Genomic DNA, 18,378 nt, shown 5'->3' on the forward strand with positions numbered 1-18,378 from the left:
CCTCTCTCCCTCTGGTCGCCTTTTTTTTTTATTCTTCCACTTATTACTTTCCCAGATATTTTAGAGTTGAAACCTGCTCACAAACACAGTACCAGAAGCACATCGACAACTGAAGAGCAGCACACTGATGAGGAGCATGCCAGCCAAAGAATCAGAATCAGCTTTACTGTCCAGGTGTGTTGGACACACGAGGAATCTGACTCTGGTACAGCGGCTCTCAGTGTATATGTACAATGTTCTTCTGTAAAGCGACGAGTAGACAAGATAAGACTGAGTGAATAAAGGAGAAAAAGAATGTGCAAACAAGAAAAAGGAATGTGCATTAGGAAAATAATAATAAAGTACTTATAAACATAGAAATCCCTGGGGTCAAGCATTCAGGCCCCAATACATCCTTCTACACCAGCAGACATTCATCAAACGCTGCTATGTACACATACTGCACTAACTTTTAAACTCTACTTGCAACATGGCTGTGCTGTGTATACACATCTGCAGATTGCACATTGTTTGTGGCTGAAGCTCCTGTGTAATATCAAACTGAGCGGAACTATGCTGTAACGTGGGTGGGCATATTACGGGTATGGGCAAGTAAAGAAAACAAAAAACCATTTGAATATTTAGCTCTACCAACACCAGTGCACTTAGGTGTGGAATAGTGTATTCAAGTTATTTCTACACCCCTGAGACATTGTGTGTGTGTGGGTGTGTGTCTGTGTGTGCATGCACGTAATCTCAGCAGGTGTTTTTCTGGTGTCTGTGGTAGACAGCATGATTTATATGCACCTCTTACACTTGACAGGTATAAATGGATTAGATGCTCCAAGTAAGTTTTTTACATTTTCATAAACAGTTGTTGTGTATAAGGTGCATTTGGCATTATTTGCAAGGATGTTGGTTAAGGGGAAAACCAAGTAAAATGTGTTAAACAACTTATTTAAACTGGCTACGTACGAGTGTGCCCTCCCAGCACACAGAGTTGTGCTGTTTTAACGTTCTCTGGCACAGTGGTTGGCTTCAATAATCCACATCATTCACACTAATCCCATTTCCCCCAAACACACATCCAGCCCAAACACAAATGTTCATTGCCAGAACGTAATGACCATCTCAAACATCCTGCTATCACAGGGCTGAGGTCACCTGACCTTTGACCCCTGCCTATGAACTCTAACCTCACAGAAATGGGCCATCAACTTCCAGCCAACAAACACCTGTTTGTTCCACGCATTTAATGACACTCAGCAGAAGGATGGTGTGTTTCCGAGCGAGTCATTACACTCCAGCACACAAAATACTGATCTGCTAATCCTGTCCATAGGGAAGATCTGGACAGTCACAAGTGTCTGGGAGCTGTTTAGCAGTGAGTTGGCGCATGAATAGTAGGCCAGGATAAGACTTATGTTTACAGGTTGTCGTCTGGTGATTAGTGCTGGCTTACATACTGTATCTTGAGAAGTTAGGGCTAAACAGGGACTAACACACGTCATCTTATAGATCTTAAGTCAACAGTGTTAGAAGCCTCTTTACATTTGTCTAAGTGGTACCCTTTGATAGCAACAGTAAAGTTGTGCAAGAAATGATCGAAGTGAGCAGAGCTTAATAAAATCTGAACCTGTTCAAAGATGACACCAAAAACTCTCATTTTAGAAATCAAAATTTTAACTTTTGTCAAAAGGAAAATATAGACAATTGACCAACCTCCTAGTAATACATGTTGTATGCGAACCAGTTACCAACTCTGTACAAACCATGTAGGGCAACAAATAAGTCCCACATTTCCAAAACATACAGACAAAAAAACAAACTCAGAGATGCAACGGACTCTTTTAAAAAGTCTTCCATTTTTTGCATCTTAAGAAGCACTTGAATTTAAACCTTTTTTTGGGTGACAGTCGTACAATTCTTGACATTTTGTTGTTGCACCATTTAACATTGTCCTTCTCATTATGTCAAATATACTAAAACAGTTGTACAGTAAATGTTGCTGTTCATCTCCCCCACAGCTTATGAATCTAATGCTTTTCTGTTGGACTCTTTGTTATATTGCAGCCATATGCTACAATCATTTAAGTTCATTTTTTTCCTCATTAATGTACACACAGCACCCCATATTGACAGAAAAACACAGAATTTTTGACATTTTTGCAGATTTGTTAAAAAAGAAAAACTGAAATATCACATGGTCATAAGTATTCAGACCCTTTGCTGTGACACTCATATATTTAACTTAGGTGCTGTCCATTTCTTCTGATCATCCCTGAGATGGTTCTACACCTTCATTTGAGTCCAGCTGTGTTTGATTATACTGATTGGACGTGATTAGGAAAGCCACACACCTGTCTATATTAGACTCTACAGCTCACAGTGCATGTCAGAGCAAATGAGAATCATAACTTAAATGATTTTAGCATATGGCTGCAATATAACAAAGAGTGAAAAATTTAAGGGGGTCTGAATACTTTCCATACCCACTGTATATAGTATGCTTTAGGCAGCAATTTGAAATATACACAATTTGCATTTCATGAGTTAAACCATGCAAATCCACCAGTATGGTCATGTAACTATGGCCTAAGCACTTCATTACCTCAGTATGTGGACCTGCAGCCATAGCTGACCTCTGTCCAGTTGCAGTGACAGATGCTACTTGCAGCTCACAACTGTTGGGAGCTTGGCAAGAGTCGTAGAGGGTATTTCTTGGAGAAAGGGCGGTGTGCTGGGCTGGGTGGTGTGTCGGTCACTACAGCACAGTGGGAAACCAGCCACCACACAAAACAAACATCAACAGGGACACCCACTGGGCAGGCTGACGCCACGTGCCTGTGTGGGTGCCTGCCAGCCCAGGCTGTGGCCTGGTTGTGTGGATACTGCGGCTGAGCACCCTAGTAGGTACCCCAAGCTAATGGGTTCACCCTGGTGGAAAGTCTGCATCAGCCCGCACAGAGCCCACTGTGGCTAAGAGAAGGTAGCGATTCACCAGACCCCCTTCCCCTAACCCACTAATGTAGCCATCACTTCCCCAGTGACCACGAGCTAAATGTATCCTCCATGCACAGCAGAAAATAGCATAACTGTGGAGAGCGAGAGATGTGGTACAGGAGTGCAGAGAGGCTGATGTCAAAGCAGAGGTTTGAGATGGAGGAGGGAGATGTGATGACAAACAAAACAGGACTGGAGTTATGGAGAAAGAAATGAACGGATTTTGAGATAAAGAAGAGAATGTGAAAGAAAAGGATGTGAAGGGGGTCTGAAAGGTGGCTGGAGCACTCCAACTAAAAAATAAACGACAGCAGACAGAGACGATGAGAGAAGGAGGGGTCACTCCAGTTTAACCACCACATATTTTCCCCTCATAAGAGATATAATTTACACTAACCCACTGAAGGTCAGGAGCAGAACACACAGTGCCAACTCCGTCTCAGCTGCCAATGCAGAATTTTTTCTTTTTCGCTTTCATTCTGTCCTCATCTTTGTCTCTCTAGGCAGCTCGTCTTTTCCATCTATTTTCACGGGACTTACTCCAGTCACTGTGGATTTTAGGTTGGGAGATGCTCGTGTGTGTTATTCAAAGGCCTTATGTCTTTCAACAATCTTGGTTTTTCCAGCATATGGTTGGCAAGCAGTGATGTTCCATACCAGTTACACTGACTCCCAGCCTCCCACCTCTTCATTATGGTCACAAGACAGAAACTTTATAGCAGTAAAGGTGGAATGGGCATGTCATGTCATATAGGACAGGGAAAGCAAGGACCTAAGACATAAAGGCTTTCTGTTAAAGAGAAAACTGAAGCACACTGGTGAATAGCACAACCTTAATGGAGAGAGACTGAAGTAGTAGTTGTTGCATGTCTGAAACCACCTATAGCTCCACAATTCCTACACTGGTAATTTTTGTAACCTTCCAAAAACAAAAACCCATCAAGCACACAACTTCGTGCAGCGATTAGCTACATGTGCTGTGGTAAGAAAATGTTCCAGGTTAAGAACTTCTCTCTCAAGCTCTTTTGTTATTCTTCACAGCCGGTCCAAAATGTTACACAAGGTTCTGGTTTTGTACAATTACTAATCAGCTGTATGTTCAGGTCTTGTCCAGCGCTATAACTGTAGGCTTTTCACCTTTAAGGGTTCCATTCAGAGCAATTACAAGCACTTTTGTTATAAGACTGGGTCAAAAACACATTGTACAAAGTAAAGTAGGGTACCCTGGCCTTTCTACCACTGAACCTGTAGAACATGTATTCATATAAATGGTACAGGGCCAAGTCAAATGAGAGACAAGTGAGAGGCTTTATAAAAAGGTTAGTTCACCTCTGTTCTCTGTGCTCCAAAATTATTCAGATGATTAGTTTGCACAGTAGTTAGCTTGTAGCTGCCTGTGGAGACAGTGTGCAGCACTACCAGCTCGCAGCTCGGACTCCCCACAGCTTTGCAGCACCAGTGGACCATGGATGGACCATGATGGCCAGGATGTGTTTAGAAAAGTAAAGAATAACACAGGCCACCTCACTAGTTCTGTGTGTACAAATTTCCATCATCATGCATCCATCAAGCTTGTGAATTTTCAGTTCAGTAGTAATGAAAGGTTTATTCCCACACCACCCAGGGAGGTCAGAGTGGCTCACCAGCTTTGGCCTCTAAGGAACAAGAAGTCCCTTAAATATTTCCCTGCCACTCCCTCATTCTCCAGGTTGATCTGTTGGTCAAACATGTTTGTCTAAGGTGCTTTAACAAGGAGTGCTTTTTCCACCCTGACTAAGATCCAATCCAGAATGCTGGCATAAAAAGAAAAGTGGGAAGGAAAACAGCAGGATATAGTAAACAAAACTGGAAAATGAAGAAAAAATTACTTCCTGGTTTGTACAAAAAATAGCAACTAAAAGAAGAGAGCTGTTAAAGAGAGATATGTTCTAATGTAAGGCTCATATAATCATTATGCTGCCTGACAAACATATCACTACATTCAGACAGTCAAAGCGAAAGTAAGAACACCTGACTTAAAAATGAAAAGAAAGAACAACAACAAAGAAGCAGAATTCACACTGTCAGTTTTAAAGTGTGCCATCTTGTTAAGTATCACCTGTGCAGCATTTTAAAACAAAGAAAGACCTGTATGATTTAGTCTGTCAATCCACCTGGAAAATCATGAGGGTGATGATTAATATTGTTTGGCGATGGTCTGTGTGTGCTGAAAACAGTAAGGAATGGCAGATCCGTCTGGGCATGTGTGTGTATATATATATAACAGTGTAGCATGTCTATCATGCTTGTAACTGGGAATACATGTCTCTATGTGTGTTGTTGAGAGATCCAGATTGTTGGTAGGAATGCAGCCCCTCCAGCTCATGGTTGGCTTGCTGTGTGAGAGACACCTGTGTCCCACATGACCTCAACACACACACACATACACACAAACAGCCAAACAAAGGAAGAGTGCCCCTATAATGGCTATATGTGCACAACTCAATGGATAATTGACCAGAACAAGAAACACTTTGAGGAGACTTTTGCAACAGGAGCTACAGGTGAGAGACTTCACAAATTTTACGGAACACAGCACACCACAGCAAATCACCCTTTCACAATTATTCATGTAGCTCTGCGTGCCCGCATCAGTGATTGTTCACCCTAATATCACCATTTAAAGGCCGGTACGGTAGTTTGAAACAGTAGATTAAGATGCCATATTAGTTTTCTAGTGTAAGAACTAAGGATGCCTTAAACTTAACTTTCAATGTCTGCTTTCCTCATCATCTTTTGATGCCAGAGTAAACAGTTCTGCATGAAAGACAGCTCTTACAAGACCTCTACCCCCCCCCCCATAGCTCTCTGACTAACTGACCTTTCTGCAATAATGTTAGCTGGCCACATACAGAGGACTTTCAGCTGATGTTAGAGCAGCAAAGTCCAGAGAGGTTTCTTTAGGAGCACGCAGACTAAAGACCAAGTGGTGTTCTCCCCGTGGGGCCTCCACCTTTTCTTCTTTTTCCTCCCACTTACTTTCTTTGCACAATGGGGGTTTTCGTGGGCACCTCTTCAGCTCCTCGATACATAATATTTTTATCACATTTTTTTTAAATCTGCTTAGGCCAAGGGAACTTATACAGATGCACACATAACCATGGGCAGCAAAACAAGGAGGCCATGCAGGTGCAGAGCAGCTTTTGTTGTCATTTACACAGATAACTGAAATCTTTTCAGTCCTTTCCCTGCTCTTTTGCTCTCTGTTGTCCACTTACTACACAGCAACTTGTGTGCAGATAGATATGAAGACACACACACACAGCAGTACATATGCATACATTACACCCACCTGTACATATGTCTCAACTTCAGGTATATCAACACAATGAAAACACAATGAGGCAGTAGAGCACCCAATCATATGACCAGTTAGGAAGTGAAAGCACACACAGATAGAGAGCAGTGGCATGCCTCAGTACTTTCCCATTAAAATAACTGTGCTTCAGTGACAGGTTTCCATAGTCTAGACCCACATAGGAAGTGGCATCAGCCAGAATCACATGTGGCCCACCTGCTACTGACCAATCACAGAGCCTCTTTAATTTTTAAGAATTTCCTTCTGTTTTCTTGAGTGTCCTTTTCAGACATCCGGCCAGCCAACGACGGGCCGAGGATCACTGGTTTCTATCATGGAAACATGATCATAGCCTGTTCTTTCTATTATATGACAGGAAATGTCTGCTAACTTAAACACCTAAAAAAAAGGAAAAGGAAAGTTGGGTTGGATTTGCTTTAGCGCCAGATGTGGATTAGTGCTGTACTGATGGTACATTAGCCATTTACACAAAAGAAAAGCTATTACCTAGCATATTATGAGATTAGCTTTAAACCACTATTGTCACTGACGGGCTAAAGATATTTGGAGAGTGACACTTGTATGTTACATTTTTTGGCTAGATCTGAAATGAAACAATTACTATGTTGTTCAAGTGCCAAGGTACAGCTTCAAATGACTCAATTTACACCAAACATAATGGAGCTCCTCAAATCACCAGTTAGAACATGGAAGACCAGTACAGTGAACAATAACATACTGAAAGAATAACTGGAACTTTCTAAGAAATGCATGACAAAGTTAGTTTGCAAAAACGTAGCTATAGCATAAAATTGTAAATGTCTGGAACAATATGTGACTAGGGATGGGACAATGTGATTTTTCTTGATACAATTTGGTGCAAGATATGACATCCGCTCTGTTGCTAAGAGACTCCAGACTAAAAGTTTTTCTCATTCTGCAGTGTCTCACACATTTACAGAGCAGTAGTTCCCATATGAGTATCATAGGCGGAAGGACAAGTAGTTCCTATCAACTGGGTATTAATTTGGCTGCCATGGATAGTGTAGTTACTGTTTACTGTCTCCTGTTGATGATAAAACAATACCTTTTATCTCCCCATCAAGTGACTAATAAAGATTCATCTTATCTTATCAAATTACACAACTTATTTAAGATAAAAATCTTTTAACATGGGGAATCAATCTTAGAAGAGGAAACACTGGGATCAGAACTACTGACAATTCAGGATCAATCCACACATCACAATTATGAACAGATGAGACATAGATCAGCCTGTACCAACAAAAAATGAAAGCATGAAGAAGAAATTCAGCAAATACTGCCTAGTCTGTTAAACATAATGAAGGTGGCATTTTGGCATGGTCTCTTCTGACAGTAGTAGCAGAATGAATGGCGATTATACAATCCATTATTGTGTAGGAGGACAATGGTCCTAAACAGACAGCCAAAGCGATAATTATTTTAGGGTGAAACTGTAAAATGTTTCTGACCAGCCACCAGATGTAGAATATGAAAAGAATATTTAAGCTCATCCTAAGTTGTTACATTTATTCCACTGTAATTTAACTCTTGCTTGTAAGGCCACAACAGGCTGCCAATCTGCAGCAGTCCCTGAGGCCACAGTGAGGGCAAGACTGCAGCGCAGTGGAAACCATCTACTAATGAGGAACACACTTCTCTCTGTTGTTCAAAATATTCTTTCTGCCACAGCACAGATAAGTGGCCAGCGTCCAGAAGGTGACTGCTGTGCGGAACTTGAACTGGAGCTCTGCTGCACGACGGTTACTGATTTTCATGAAAGACACAATCATGTCAGGTTAGACATCGCAGACAAATTGAATAAAAAATTCACAATAAAGAAAAAAAAAATGAAGAGAGGGATAACAGAAGGCTTGGAAAACAGTGTAAAGGAAACTAAGCACAATTATACAGCAAATGGGGAACTAACCCAGCCTTGTGCATTTTAATACCTCCTTCAGCTTCTTCCACAAACACTCCTCGTGCACTGACACTTAACAGCAGTGTGTTTATTCATTTCCTAACACTGCATCTACATTTTGTGAATAATGACCCATGCTGTTTCCACTTTAGCCTTGTGCCATTCTGCCAAACAAGCCTTCCTCACATCTCTATCAGATGCTCAGCTACTGGATATCTACCCCATAGAGCAGGGAGAAAAGTCTGAAATGGCCCAAAATAGTGTGAAGACCTTTGGTGAAACAAAAATCCCAAATGTTATTGCCAGTCAAGAGGAGGAGGAGGAGGAGGAGGAGGTAGGTAGAAAGGAGGTACAGTAGCTGAAGGTGGGAGGAAGGGACTTTCTATTTTTCCTTCTGTAGCAATTCACACAAAAAGGGTCTTTCTGGTCCCTGGATTGCTGAGCACATACCTGTGGGATGAAATCAAAACCCTCCATGAATTATATTAAATATTGCCTGCCAAACACTCCGCATACTTCCATGTGTTTTTACCAGTTCTGGAAGGCTCCATTAGGCATTGCTCTAAAAAAAAAAATACTTAATTAGAATCCCAGACACCAGCACCTTCAAAGACAGCTCCTGGTTTCCATTTCAACTGAGTAGGATAAAGAGAAAAGTTAGAAAGAGAGGAGTGGAGAGACAAACAGTAACAGAGAAAGTCTAATAGGTGAGATAAAGAAAGGATTCACCAAACAATAATGGCTGTGTTTTTGACTGATTAGTCAAAGCGCTTGAGAGAGGAACAGAGGACTGCTCCAATGAAGCATTATGGAGTGAAAGGTTAGGACTGCTACGAGAAGGCCATAAAAGTTAAGAAAGACAGAATACCTCCTGAAAAAAAATATATATATGAGGGGATTTCAGAATTCACTCCTCCTTTTCCATCCTCTCTTCTTGGTCAAGCCTCCCCCTCCACTGAATCACAAACTGAATCCCCAAATGACTAACAGATTCCAGACACCACATTTCATCTGTCAGAACGTTGGGTTCAGGTTCTTTGACAGAGCGCATGCGGTCACATTGTTACTCTCTACCATCCCCTAAGGCCATTCTTGAGCAGGGGTGCAGCAGCTGAACTGACAACTTGACCCCAAGATTCAGTTGACAGTTATAGTTTTGCCTTGCCCTCCACATTAAATATAAGTTTCTGAACTGGACCCAAATAACAACACACCATTTTCTCTCACAAAGTGAACTCTGAGAAAGGAGCAAGGTCAAACTATTGCTTCAAACATTGTGGCTTTTTTAAAATGTTTGTCTGGTTTGGTTAGCAGCTGCACCTAATCCCCATTCATCTGGGACTGATTTTAGAGTGCCTGTGCTCGGGTAAGAAAAAGGGGGAACTGTTCTGTAAAAGGCCAGTTCTCTTCTGGGGCACCGGTCTCTTCTCGGTCCACCTGATTAAAGGGAATTTGGCTCAATTACGCCCAATGACTGGGCCCTGCTCTCAAGCACAACCCGGGTAGAAAAACATACAGAAATAGATTGTGGAGAGCCAATAGAGGGTGTGCATGCACCTCACCTGGAGTACTCCCATCTGTCCACAGCAAAACCTCACTCAGCTAACAGCACAATCTGTCAGCGCTGCTTGCCTCTGAAGGCAAGTTCTTTGTGTAACCCATGACTGACTTAGAAAAACAGTGGAGCTGGCTCTCCAGGGACGTGGCTTATGTCTTTTCCAATCAGCAGACTGGATGCTGGTGTGCACCAGGTCATGGTGATCTGTTTTAATCAGCCTCATGCCAGGAAAAAAAAAAAAGACGATGAAGATAAAGAGTAATCAAAGAAGCATGTGTGTATATGCATAGATGTGTTGTGTTTGAGGAGAGGGGCAGAACATTGAAAGTGACTGAGGACAATTACAGAGGTTAGGCTTAAAGCCAGCACTTTCTCTAAGGTTACAGTTTCATCATGCTGAATACTACCTAATCAATGACCCTCAAAGAGCTCACTGGCAGCTTTATCACTCAATAACAAGCTACTATACAGGCACGCAAAATCAAGACTATGCTGTGTGAGTGTGGTTAATCTGTGTGTGTAGCTTCTTAAGCTGGGAAGTATGAATATTTATTATGACCTCTCAAGCTTTTACAGGGCAAGCTGGTTGCAAATGTGCCCTGTTGTAAAGTTCACTGATTACAGCTGGCTTAACTATCCAGTTAAACCCATTATTATAAATCTAGTTCATGAGAGAGAGAGCGGTACACAAAGATGCACACAGGTCTTCAATGTCCAGATCTGCAGTTTATATGGAAAATGGGCCTGCTACCTCTCCACAGTTAAAAACACACTCACACTCGTCACTCTCCATCCCTCAGTTTTTCAGTCTCCATTTCAACCCCAACCAAAAAATAAACATTTCCCCTCCATTATTCTCCATCCAAATTATATTCCACCCACAACCCCATTTTACTGGCTCACGCTCCCAGGCCTCTTTATGTTGTGATACTCCAAAGAAAACAGTCCTACTGAATGTAGTGGATGAGCACAGCTAACCTAATACAAGCCAGCTTGCTGCTCCAATTACACACCATGTTTACCACAGCCCTTCAAATTAAACGAAGGAAAGGAAAAAAGAACAAATTCATCTTTATGTGCACATCAGGACTAAAATGACAGGGCGGAAATGCCCCACTACAGTTGTTTGACCTTAATCTATCAAGTGCAGAGAAAAAAGAAGACAAGGTTTCCTGTTGATTACAGTATTTTGTCTGCTTCGTAGTTTCTTTGTAAAACATAAGTGATATGAACTGAAGGCGATGTTGAACTAAAACACAATTATCCACAGAAAACCTACGGTGATAGATCAGAATCAGAAAGATTTTAACTCTGAAGGCCAAAGGGAACTTGAGGACAGCCTCTTGCTGAAGGGAACAAGCTGAATGATGGTAAAGTACGACACCTTTGCCTAAGTGCCTTTACAGTGTACACTGAAATACTGAGCATTAGTGGAAATTAATGTCTCTATGTTGCCATTACATTATAAAACATTGATTTAAAAAAAAAAGATACAACAAGACTGAGTAAACAACCAGCAATAACAAACATTATGACCTTGTCCACTACCAAGAAACAGTGATTCCTTCAGTTATCAGCGATTGCTGATTGCAGACTACGTCTAGGAGCTGTTTATCTTCATATAGTGTTTAGTCGGTGCTTAGATGGAAATGACTGAATGGGAAGTAGTGATTGTATTGTGCCCTCAGTTTAACTCCTGAAGTCACGTTTATTTTTGACAGTGTCTCGAATCAGACACCTTTACATTTCAGAACAGACAATAACAGAGGCCGAAGCTATAACAGCAGTAAAAAGTCTCAACAGGCCCTCAGTATAAGCTCCAGCTACATTTAGAAAGACCATGGAGCAAGGTGGAGTAGGTGAAAATGTAAGGCGAGGAATCATATGTATATGACAAGCTGCTAATAAACAAAATGAAAAGAGTAATTAGCATAAGGAAAAATTAACTTTAATGTAAATTTAACAAAAGAGTTTGAAGAAAACGGTGTAATAAAATCTGTATAGCTGGTGTGCCAACGTCTAACACAACCGCTCAGCTTTTGAGAAAAACAGAAACTGAAATATGCAATTTGAGAAATTTTATGAGACATCTCTCAGGGTCAATAAAAAGCATTACTGGAAGAAGAAATGTTGGGAAAGAACATTGTGACTATTGTGGCAAATAAGATGTGAAAAATAAGAAGCAAAGGGCAAGGTCTCATTTGTCATTGGACTGTCTATCTGTTTTATATCAGTGCTGGGGTGCAGCATCTGAAGGGGATGTGACCTTGGGAGTGATAGCTCTCTGACACACCATCCCAACATACGATAGCACGACTGAAGGGATTTAATAAAAGACATACTGCCAATGGGTCAACACATAAATGCAGGAAAGCGTTATTTGGCTGTTGGCCAAGAAAATGTGCACAAACCCATAAAAATTTACGGTACTGAGTAAGAAAGCATCTGGAATGCTCAACACGTTGTCCCCAGATGAGCCGGACATTTTGGAAGAAATCCTCATGTTACTACATCACATTTTCTTTAAGTTGAATCATCATCACACCTACAATACAGCAGCTACAGACTCTGTGTAAACCTCAACATTCTTCTTTTTACAAGCAGACACACCAGAAAGAAAAGCCTTCCTGTAAAATATACTTTTTAGCACCGTCTTCTGTGGGTTTTTGCAGACACACAGTTCTTGATGTGCTATTTGCTAAACTGCATTGTGGGATTTTTTCCAAACATCTAGTACATACAGTATATCACAAAACATATTTTTTTTTGGTAATGGGATATTTCTTTAAAAAGTATCACCATATAGCCTCCATTTTCATGAAATGAATGCTGCACCAAACAATGCAAAAGATTCTAAAAAGGCACTCAGACAGGCAGCTATCTGTCTCACTCGAATGAAAGAGGAAGTTAAGGAATGAGTGGCGAACACAAGGGCAGAGGGAGGAAGAAGAGCGGAGGTTGTTATTTAGGACCCCGCTGTGTCAATACCTCTCCCACACACACTGATTGTAAAGGGAAGAAAAAACAGCGACATGGGCTAATAAAAACTGCTCACACTTTACATAAATGTACACTGTTTATCTTCACACCTACTGCTCGTCAGCACAGTTTTTCATGTCTGTACCGAATAACAGAAGTGAAATCTTTGCTGCCATAGCTGTGCCACAGCAATAAAGATCAAACATACACCTCTCTTTCTCTGAGTGCTCTGTGCTGCTACCTCACTCCCTTTTTACAGTAATAATACATTTATATAATCCACTAAAGCATGCTGCATGACCTGGCAAAGTCTTGTCAGCTCCAGTTTGGAATGACTTGGCCTGCCAAACTGTTTATAATAGGACTAAAATGCACGAGCTGGATTTGACAAGGGAGCCCTCACTCCCACCCCCTCTGTTCCCTTTCTTCATCCATCCTTCCATTCCTTTCCTCCCTGGAGCCCGGCCACGCTCCTGCTCTGCTCTAGCTTTAGGCAGCCGTGTTTGGAAAAACAAACGCAGCGACTGGACAAGGTCAGGAGCAGAAATTACAAGTGGTGAGTCAAAGTGAAAAGTGTCAGTGTGTCTACTTCTGTTGCCTGACCCTTAGAAGTAGGTATGGACAGAGAGATGCAGAGCACACACACATGTACACACACACTGTTCTCTGCTGGAAGAGACTCTATGAGCTCTGCTCTGACCCAGGAAATGGCAAACATGTACACACACACTGTCCTCTGCTGGAAGAAACTCTGTGTGCTCTGCTCTGACCCAGGAAATGGCAAATATGTATAGGGACATTGTCACAACTTTGGCATCTCTGGGAGGTCTGCATGCCTCCTTCCACATATGTAAATGCCACATAACAATATTCACATACCACACACATACACTGTATACCAAATCACATACAATCACACTTTGTACTGTAGCACGTGACCCTTCTCACTCACACTGACAGACATTAAAGTGCAAAACTGTCTGTGTCATGACCGGGCCAGTCCGTTATGAGGGCAAGGATTGCACACTGATGCAGTACTCACCCACTCGAAGTGCCAAGTGACACAGAGCTGAGAGAAGAGCTCAACTTCCTGTTGTCCCAAAGCCTCACCTCCCGACTACGCATCTGCACACAATAAGATGAGACAGTAATGACTGCAAAGGGAGGCAGAAACAAAGTATAGACACCAGGGATAAAGCAGTAGAGAAGAGTTCTGTTATACTGAGTTAAAAGTCATGCCACATCTTGGTCTGCATAAAGCAGTTATATTCACTCCACTGTTAAGAATCATGGATAGTTAATATTATAATTAAAATTCAGGAAATAAATAAAGTCTGCTTGATGTAGTATATCATCCAAACACACAAATCATCACCAATCTCAAACTGTTTCCACAAAAACTGAACAGTATCGCTATCACGAAAGGTGGATTTATTGCAGAACCATTGTATTAGCACAATGTATATGCACATGCACTTGATTACATAAAAAAAAAAACAAATAATCCTGTCCATGTAATGTGTAAAAACACACTTAACAAGCCATGCCTAAGAGTTTCTCACCATATCAAAACCGCTGGTCAGTAAAAGCTCATCTTTGGCCCACAGGATGCGTGAATCCTTGTTGTTCTGGAGACACTTGGCACTCTATGGGACAAACAATGCAAACATTTAACTCAGGTACTCCCAACAGCATCACAACAAGACAATTTAAATACATTTTACCCAACTACTTGATCTTGAATTCTTTAAGTCAGTGTGTCTAAAATGATCCCTACATTTAAACATATCCTTGAAGTTCAAGATAACAAGGGGGTGACGAGTGAATGATTTGCAGGGAAGGGAAAATGGCAGAGAGGAAGGAAGACAAACAGGACTATTCCCAGATGCCTCTGACAGATCCCTGTGGTTGGACAAAACAGGGCTTGTCCCATGTAAGAAGCCGTTGTTGTTGCTTATGTAGCAGACAAGGTGACTTCTGCCCTGACTGCAGCTTAAATTACCAAATGAGACTGTGTCTGTGTGTGTGCTCATGGTGCTGAGACTTAGTTACGCTGTTACAATGAGGAATATGTGTCAAAACAGCACTGCCAGTCTGGGTATGACAGGTGGTCTTTAAATGTAAACGACACATGCTGCCAAAATTAATACCTAAAAACAACTGAGTGTTGAAATAAGAGAATGGCATGTTTGTAAAGACAACATGTTAAAATGGAGCAAGAGGGAAGTGAAAGGGGGCATTAATTCTGTGTGTGTTGTATTCAACATTCAGATGCTATTAGTTCAAGCCATAGAAGTATAGTAATTATGTAGATAAGGACAAACTAATAAATGAGGTTGGCTCATGTCAAACACACAGTTAAAAGTGTGGTTCTTTACTAACCAGGACTTTACAAGCCATAACATTTTGCTATTTATTGTTTATCTGTAAGGTCCCAACTACAGGTAATATCTCATATTTACAGTCGGTTTCTGGGTCCTCTGGTAAATACTAAAGTTCTACTGGAAGTCAACGGTGAAGTTTCCCTGGATCAGGAGCTGTTCGCCCCTCAGTTCACTGTGTCTTCCCAAACTGTTGTTGTCATTTTTATTGCCACACGAGGAGCATGGCTAGAGATCTGTGTGGCAATGACAGAGAGGCTTTTCTAAGGATTAACACTCAACCTATAGTGTGTGCCGCCTCATTCTCATGTCACTCTTAAATGGTTACAGGTGACAAATTGTTAAAAACAACTGAGGAGAACTTGATGCCATGGTGGCCCCCACAACATGAGGTAGGCTAATGGGCCGTGAAGTGTACAACCTTCATAGACAAACAACTATGTTTGAGTCCACCGGGCACTTTGTACAACTGAAGCTGAACAGCTGGATAGAAAGGGATGAACACAGAATATTATATCCAGTTTGGGAAGCACACGTGCACATGGAGGGACACATGTGGGTCCTATGAATTCTAACTCAAACCCCACTTTCTTTCCTCTCCTTTCTGACATCACTCTTATCACCTGTCTGGCCTGATGGTTTGAGAATCGACTGCTGAGAGGGAAACAAGGAGGTTCTAGTTATTTACATTTCTTTAAACTGTCTAAACCCAATCATTTATCACCAGTTGCTCTTTCCAAATCCTTACCAGGGTGCTTCTTGCTCTGGTACATGTGGACAATAAGTGATAATAAAAATAAATAAATGAAATGACACTTTCGTTGGCTTGCTGTAGTTGCAGCAAGCAGGAGATCTTACTTAGGACATAGAAAAATGGAGGATAAAGTTTGTCATTCTTAGTCTGTGGATTGGCTGTATGCTTTATTGACTTCAATAAAAAGGAATTTTACGAGCTCACTCCCTTCCCCATGTGAGTATTGTAATTGCATCTTATCTTGTTGAGTAGATACAGGTATGCAGAAAGGAGACACTGATTTAAGGATGAGTCATTAATCAACAACCACTTGGGGCAGTGACTAAGCACATGCAGCATGCCAACTCCACCAAAACCATAGGCTGTCACTTTTACATTTTCATTTCTGTAAAATTAAACAAATGAAAACGTGTAAATTAGTGCACTTTAGAGGAGTTAGCAGGCAAACTTTGAAACCCCGTAGTGGGCTAGACTTTATGCTAGGCTAAGCTAATTGCCAATTCGATCTATTTCACTATGCACAAACTTAACTGTGGTACCAATCTTCTCATCTAGGGAAAAAGCAAATAAGCTAATCTTGTAAAGATATGCATAGCTGAATAGATACCTCACATATCCATGATCTGTATACATACAGTTGAAATGAATATAAATCTCCTAACTGTGGGTTGGATGGAAAACAAGTATATTTCCCAAAATGATAAATTTTTTCCACCATAGGCACAGCTTAGGCCAAGACTCCTGTGCTGGAACAATCCCTGTCAGTGAAGCAGAACAACCTATAAATCATCAGCAGTCAGATGAATATTTGCTTACTGAGCACTGGTGATTCAAACTAAATTTATTATTCACAGCTATGAGGGGATTTAATAATGCTACCAAGAGCCTGGATTGATATCAAATCACAGTTGCACCTCTCTCAGGGATGATACATCTTTGTCCATACCGGTGGTTTATCCGACACATCTGTATGTTACACAGAGGGTTTCTGGCTAGTGGTGTGCTCCCAAATGGCTTTATTCTTCAAGAGGGATTAGAAAATGTTCTACTGACCTGGCTCTCAAGCATATTTCTAAAGTTACGCTACCAAAACATTGACAGAGTTCATAATAAGTACTGGAATAAATAAACATTTAAGTCAGGGCTGAGGATTTATATACATTTCTGCCTGAAGTCAGTCAGTCAGTATGCCTCATGCAGGTAAATGAACTCTTATTTGCCTTGATAAGTCCATGCAAGTGAGTCATTTAAAATAGCACAGATGTACAAGACAGTTCCAGAGTAAACTAAAAAGCAATAGATCAGAATAGAGCAGGGGAAGAAGATAGAAAGGCTGAAGCTCAATATAAACAGACAGAGAGAGTTCATTGCCACTGAGCTGTTCATCACCGGCACCACTGGCTGATTTCCTTCCAGGGGCAAGACGATATAGAACTGGCATTCTGACCAAACTAGGAGCAAGTTGAGCTCAAACTATTTTAATGTGCTCAGGGCCTGTATAACACTGGTGCTGCTTTTTAGGGGCAACATGTGGTGTCTGATTCATATTTCTGGTTAACAGCAGGCAACTCGGGTTGTGCTCAAATTATATGAAGGAGTAAACACCAAAAAATTCTGCATCATCACTTTGCCATATTCAGTCATGCTGGTCCATCGCTGAGCGCCAGATGTGTGTGTCAGTGTAACGCCTGTTTCCCAGTGAATTATAGCAGTTACTCGCTGATGAACTAGAATGTAGCCTCATAAGGAAACAAGGAGTCTACTGCCATGCTAGAAGCTCTGGGAGGCTGTGCTTTGAGCCTGATGGTGACATCAGTATGCTGACATTCACACAATGACAGTGATAACATGCAGATTTTCAGAAAATATCTTTATCATATTCAGCATCTAAGATGAGTGTGTTAGCATGTTAACAAATGCTAACTGGCATTTAACTCAATGTACAGCTGAGGTTGAGGGAAATGTCATTAGTTCAAAGTGGAGTACTGGACAAAATAAAAGATTGTCCTGATGACAGGCTTGATGAAAAGATAAAGAATCACAATGTGTATTAGAATTAATTCTCAAGGGAACATGAATGCGTGTACCACATTTCATAACAAAGTACCCAACAGAGACCTTATACTTCAAACCACAAATGTCAACATAGTAGTCCTACAGGAAAAAAGGTAAATTTAGGAGATCACAAAAATCAATAAGATTCAGGGGAGCAATAAAGAAAAACGCTAAAATTATATCATGTTTCTATGAACCGTCTTTGGAGCAGATAAGCTCAGTTTTGCCATTACAGCATCCCGCAGGCCTTTACTATGCTGACCCAGCCAGCTACAGGGCTGAAGACAAATCAACAGGCCTGATGTCTCACACGACAGACTGCTATACATGCTCCAAAGATCACACTACCATGATATCATTCTTCATCCGGATCTGAAGGAATGTGCAGCT

General features: G+C 41.2%; 1 protein-coding gene across 2 annotated transcripts in view; it reads right to left on the reverse strand.

The window, feature by feature from the left end:
* The window catches only part of LOC109972910 (mitochondrial import inner membrane translocase subunit tim16-like), a 94,829-nt gene that overhangs the window by 54,183 nt on the left and 22,268 nt on the right, over positions 1–18,378 (reverse strand). For both annotated transcript variants that reach the window (XM_020622148.1, XM_020622146.1), the window contains exons 8-9: positions 14,361–14,444; positions 13,841–13,923 (exon numbers count right to left, since the gene is read on the reverse strand). In XM_020622148.1, coding sequence (XP_020477804.1) covers positions 13,841–13,923; positions 14,361–14,444 — 167 coding nt within the window. The remainder of the gene's footprint in view (positions 1–13,840; positions 13,924–14,360; positions 14,445–18,378) is intronic.

The sequence above is a fragment of the Monopterus albus genome, unplaced genomic scaffold (genome assembly GCF_001952655.1).
Source record: "Monopterus albus unplaced genomic scaffold, M_albus_1.0 scaffold273.1, whole genome shotgun sequence".
In the NCBI taxonomy this organism is placed as follows: domain Eukaryota; kingdom Metazoa; phylum Chordata; class Actinopteri; order Synbranchiformes; family Synbranchidae; genus Monopterus; species Monopterus albus.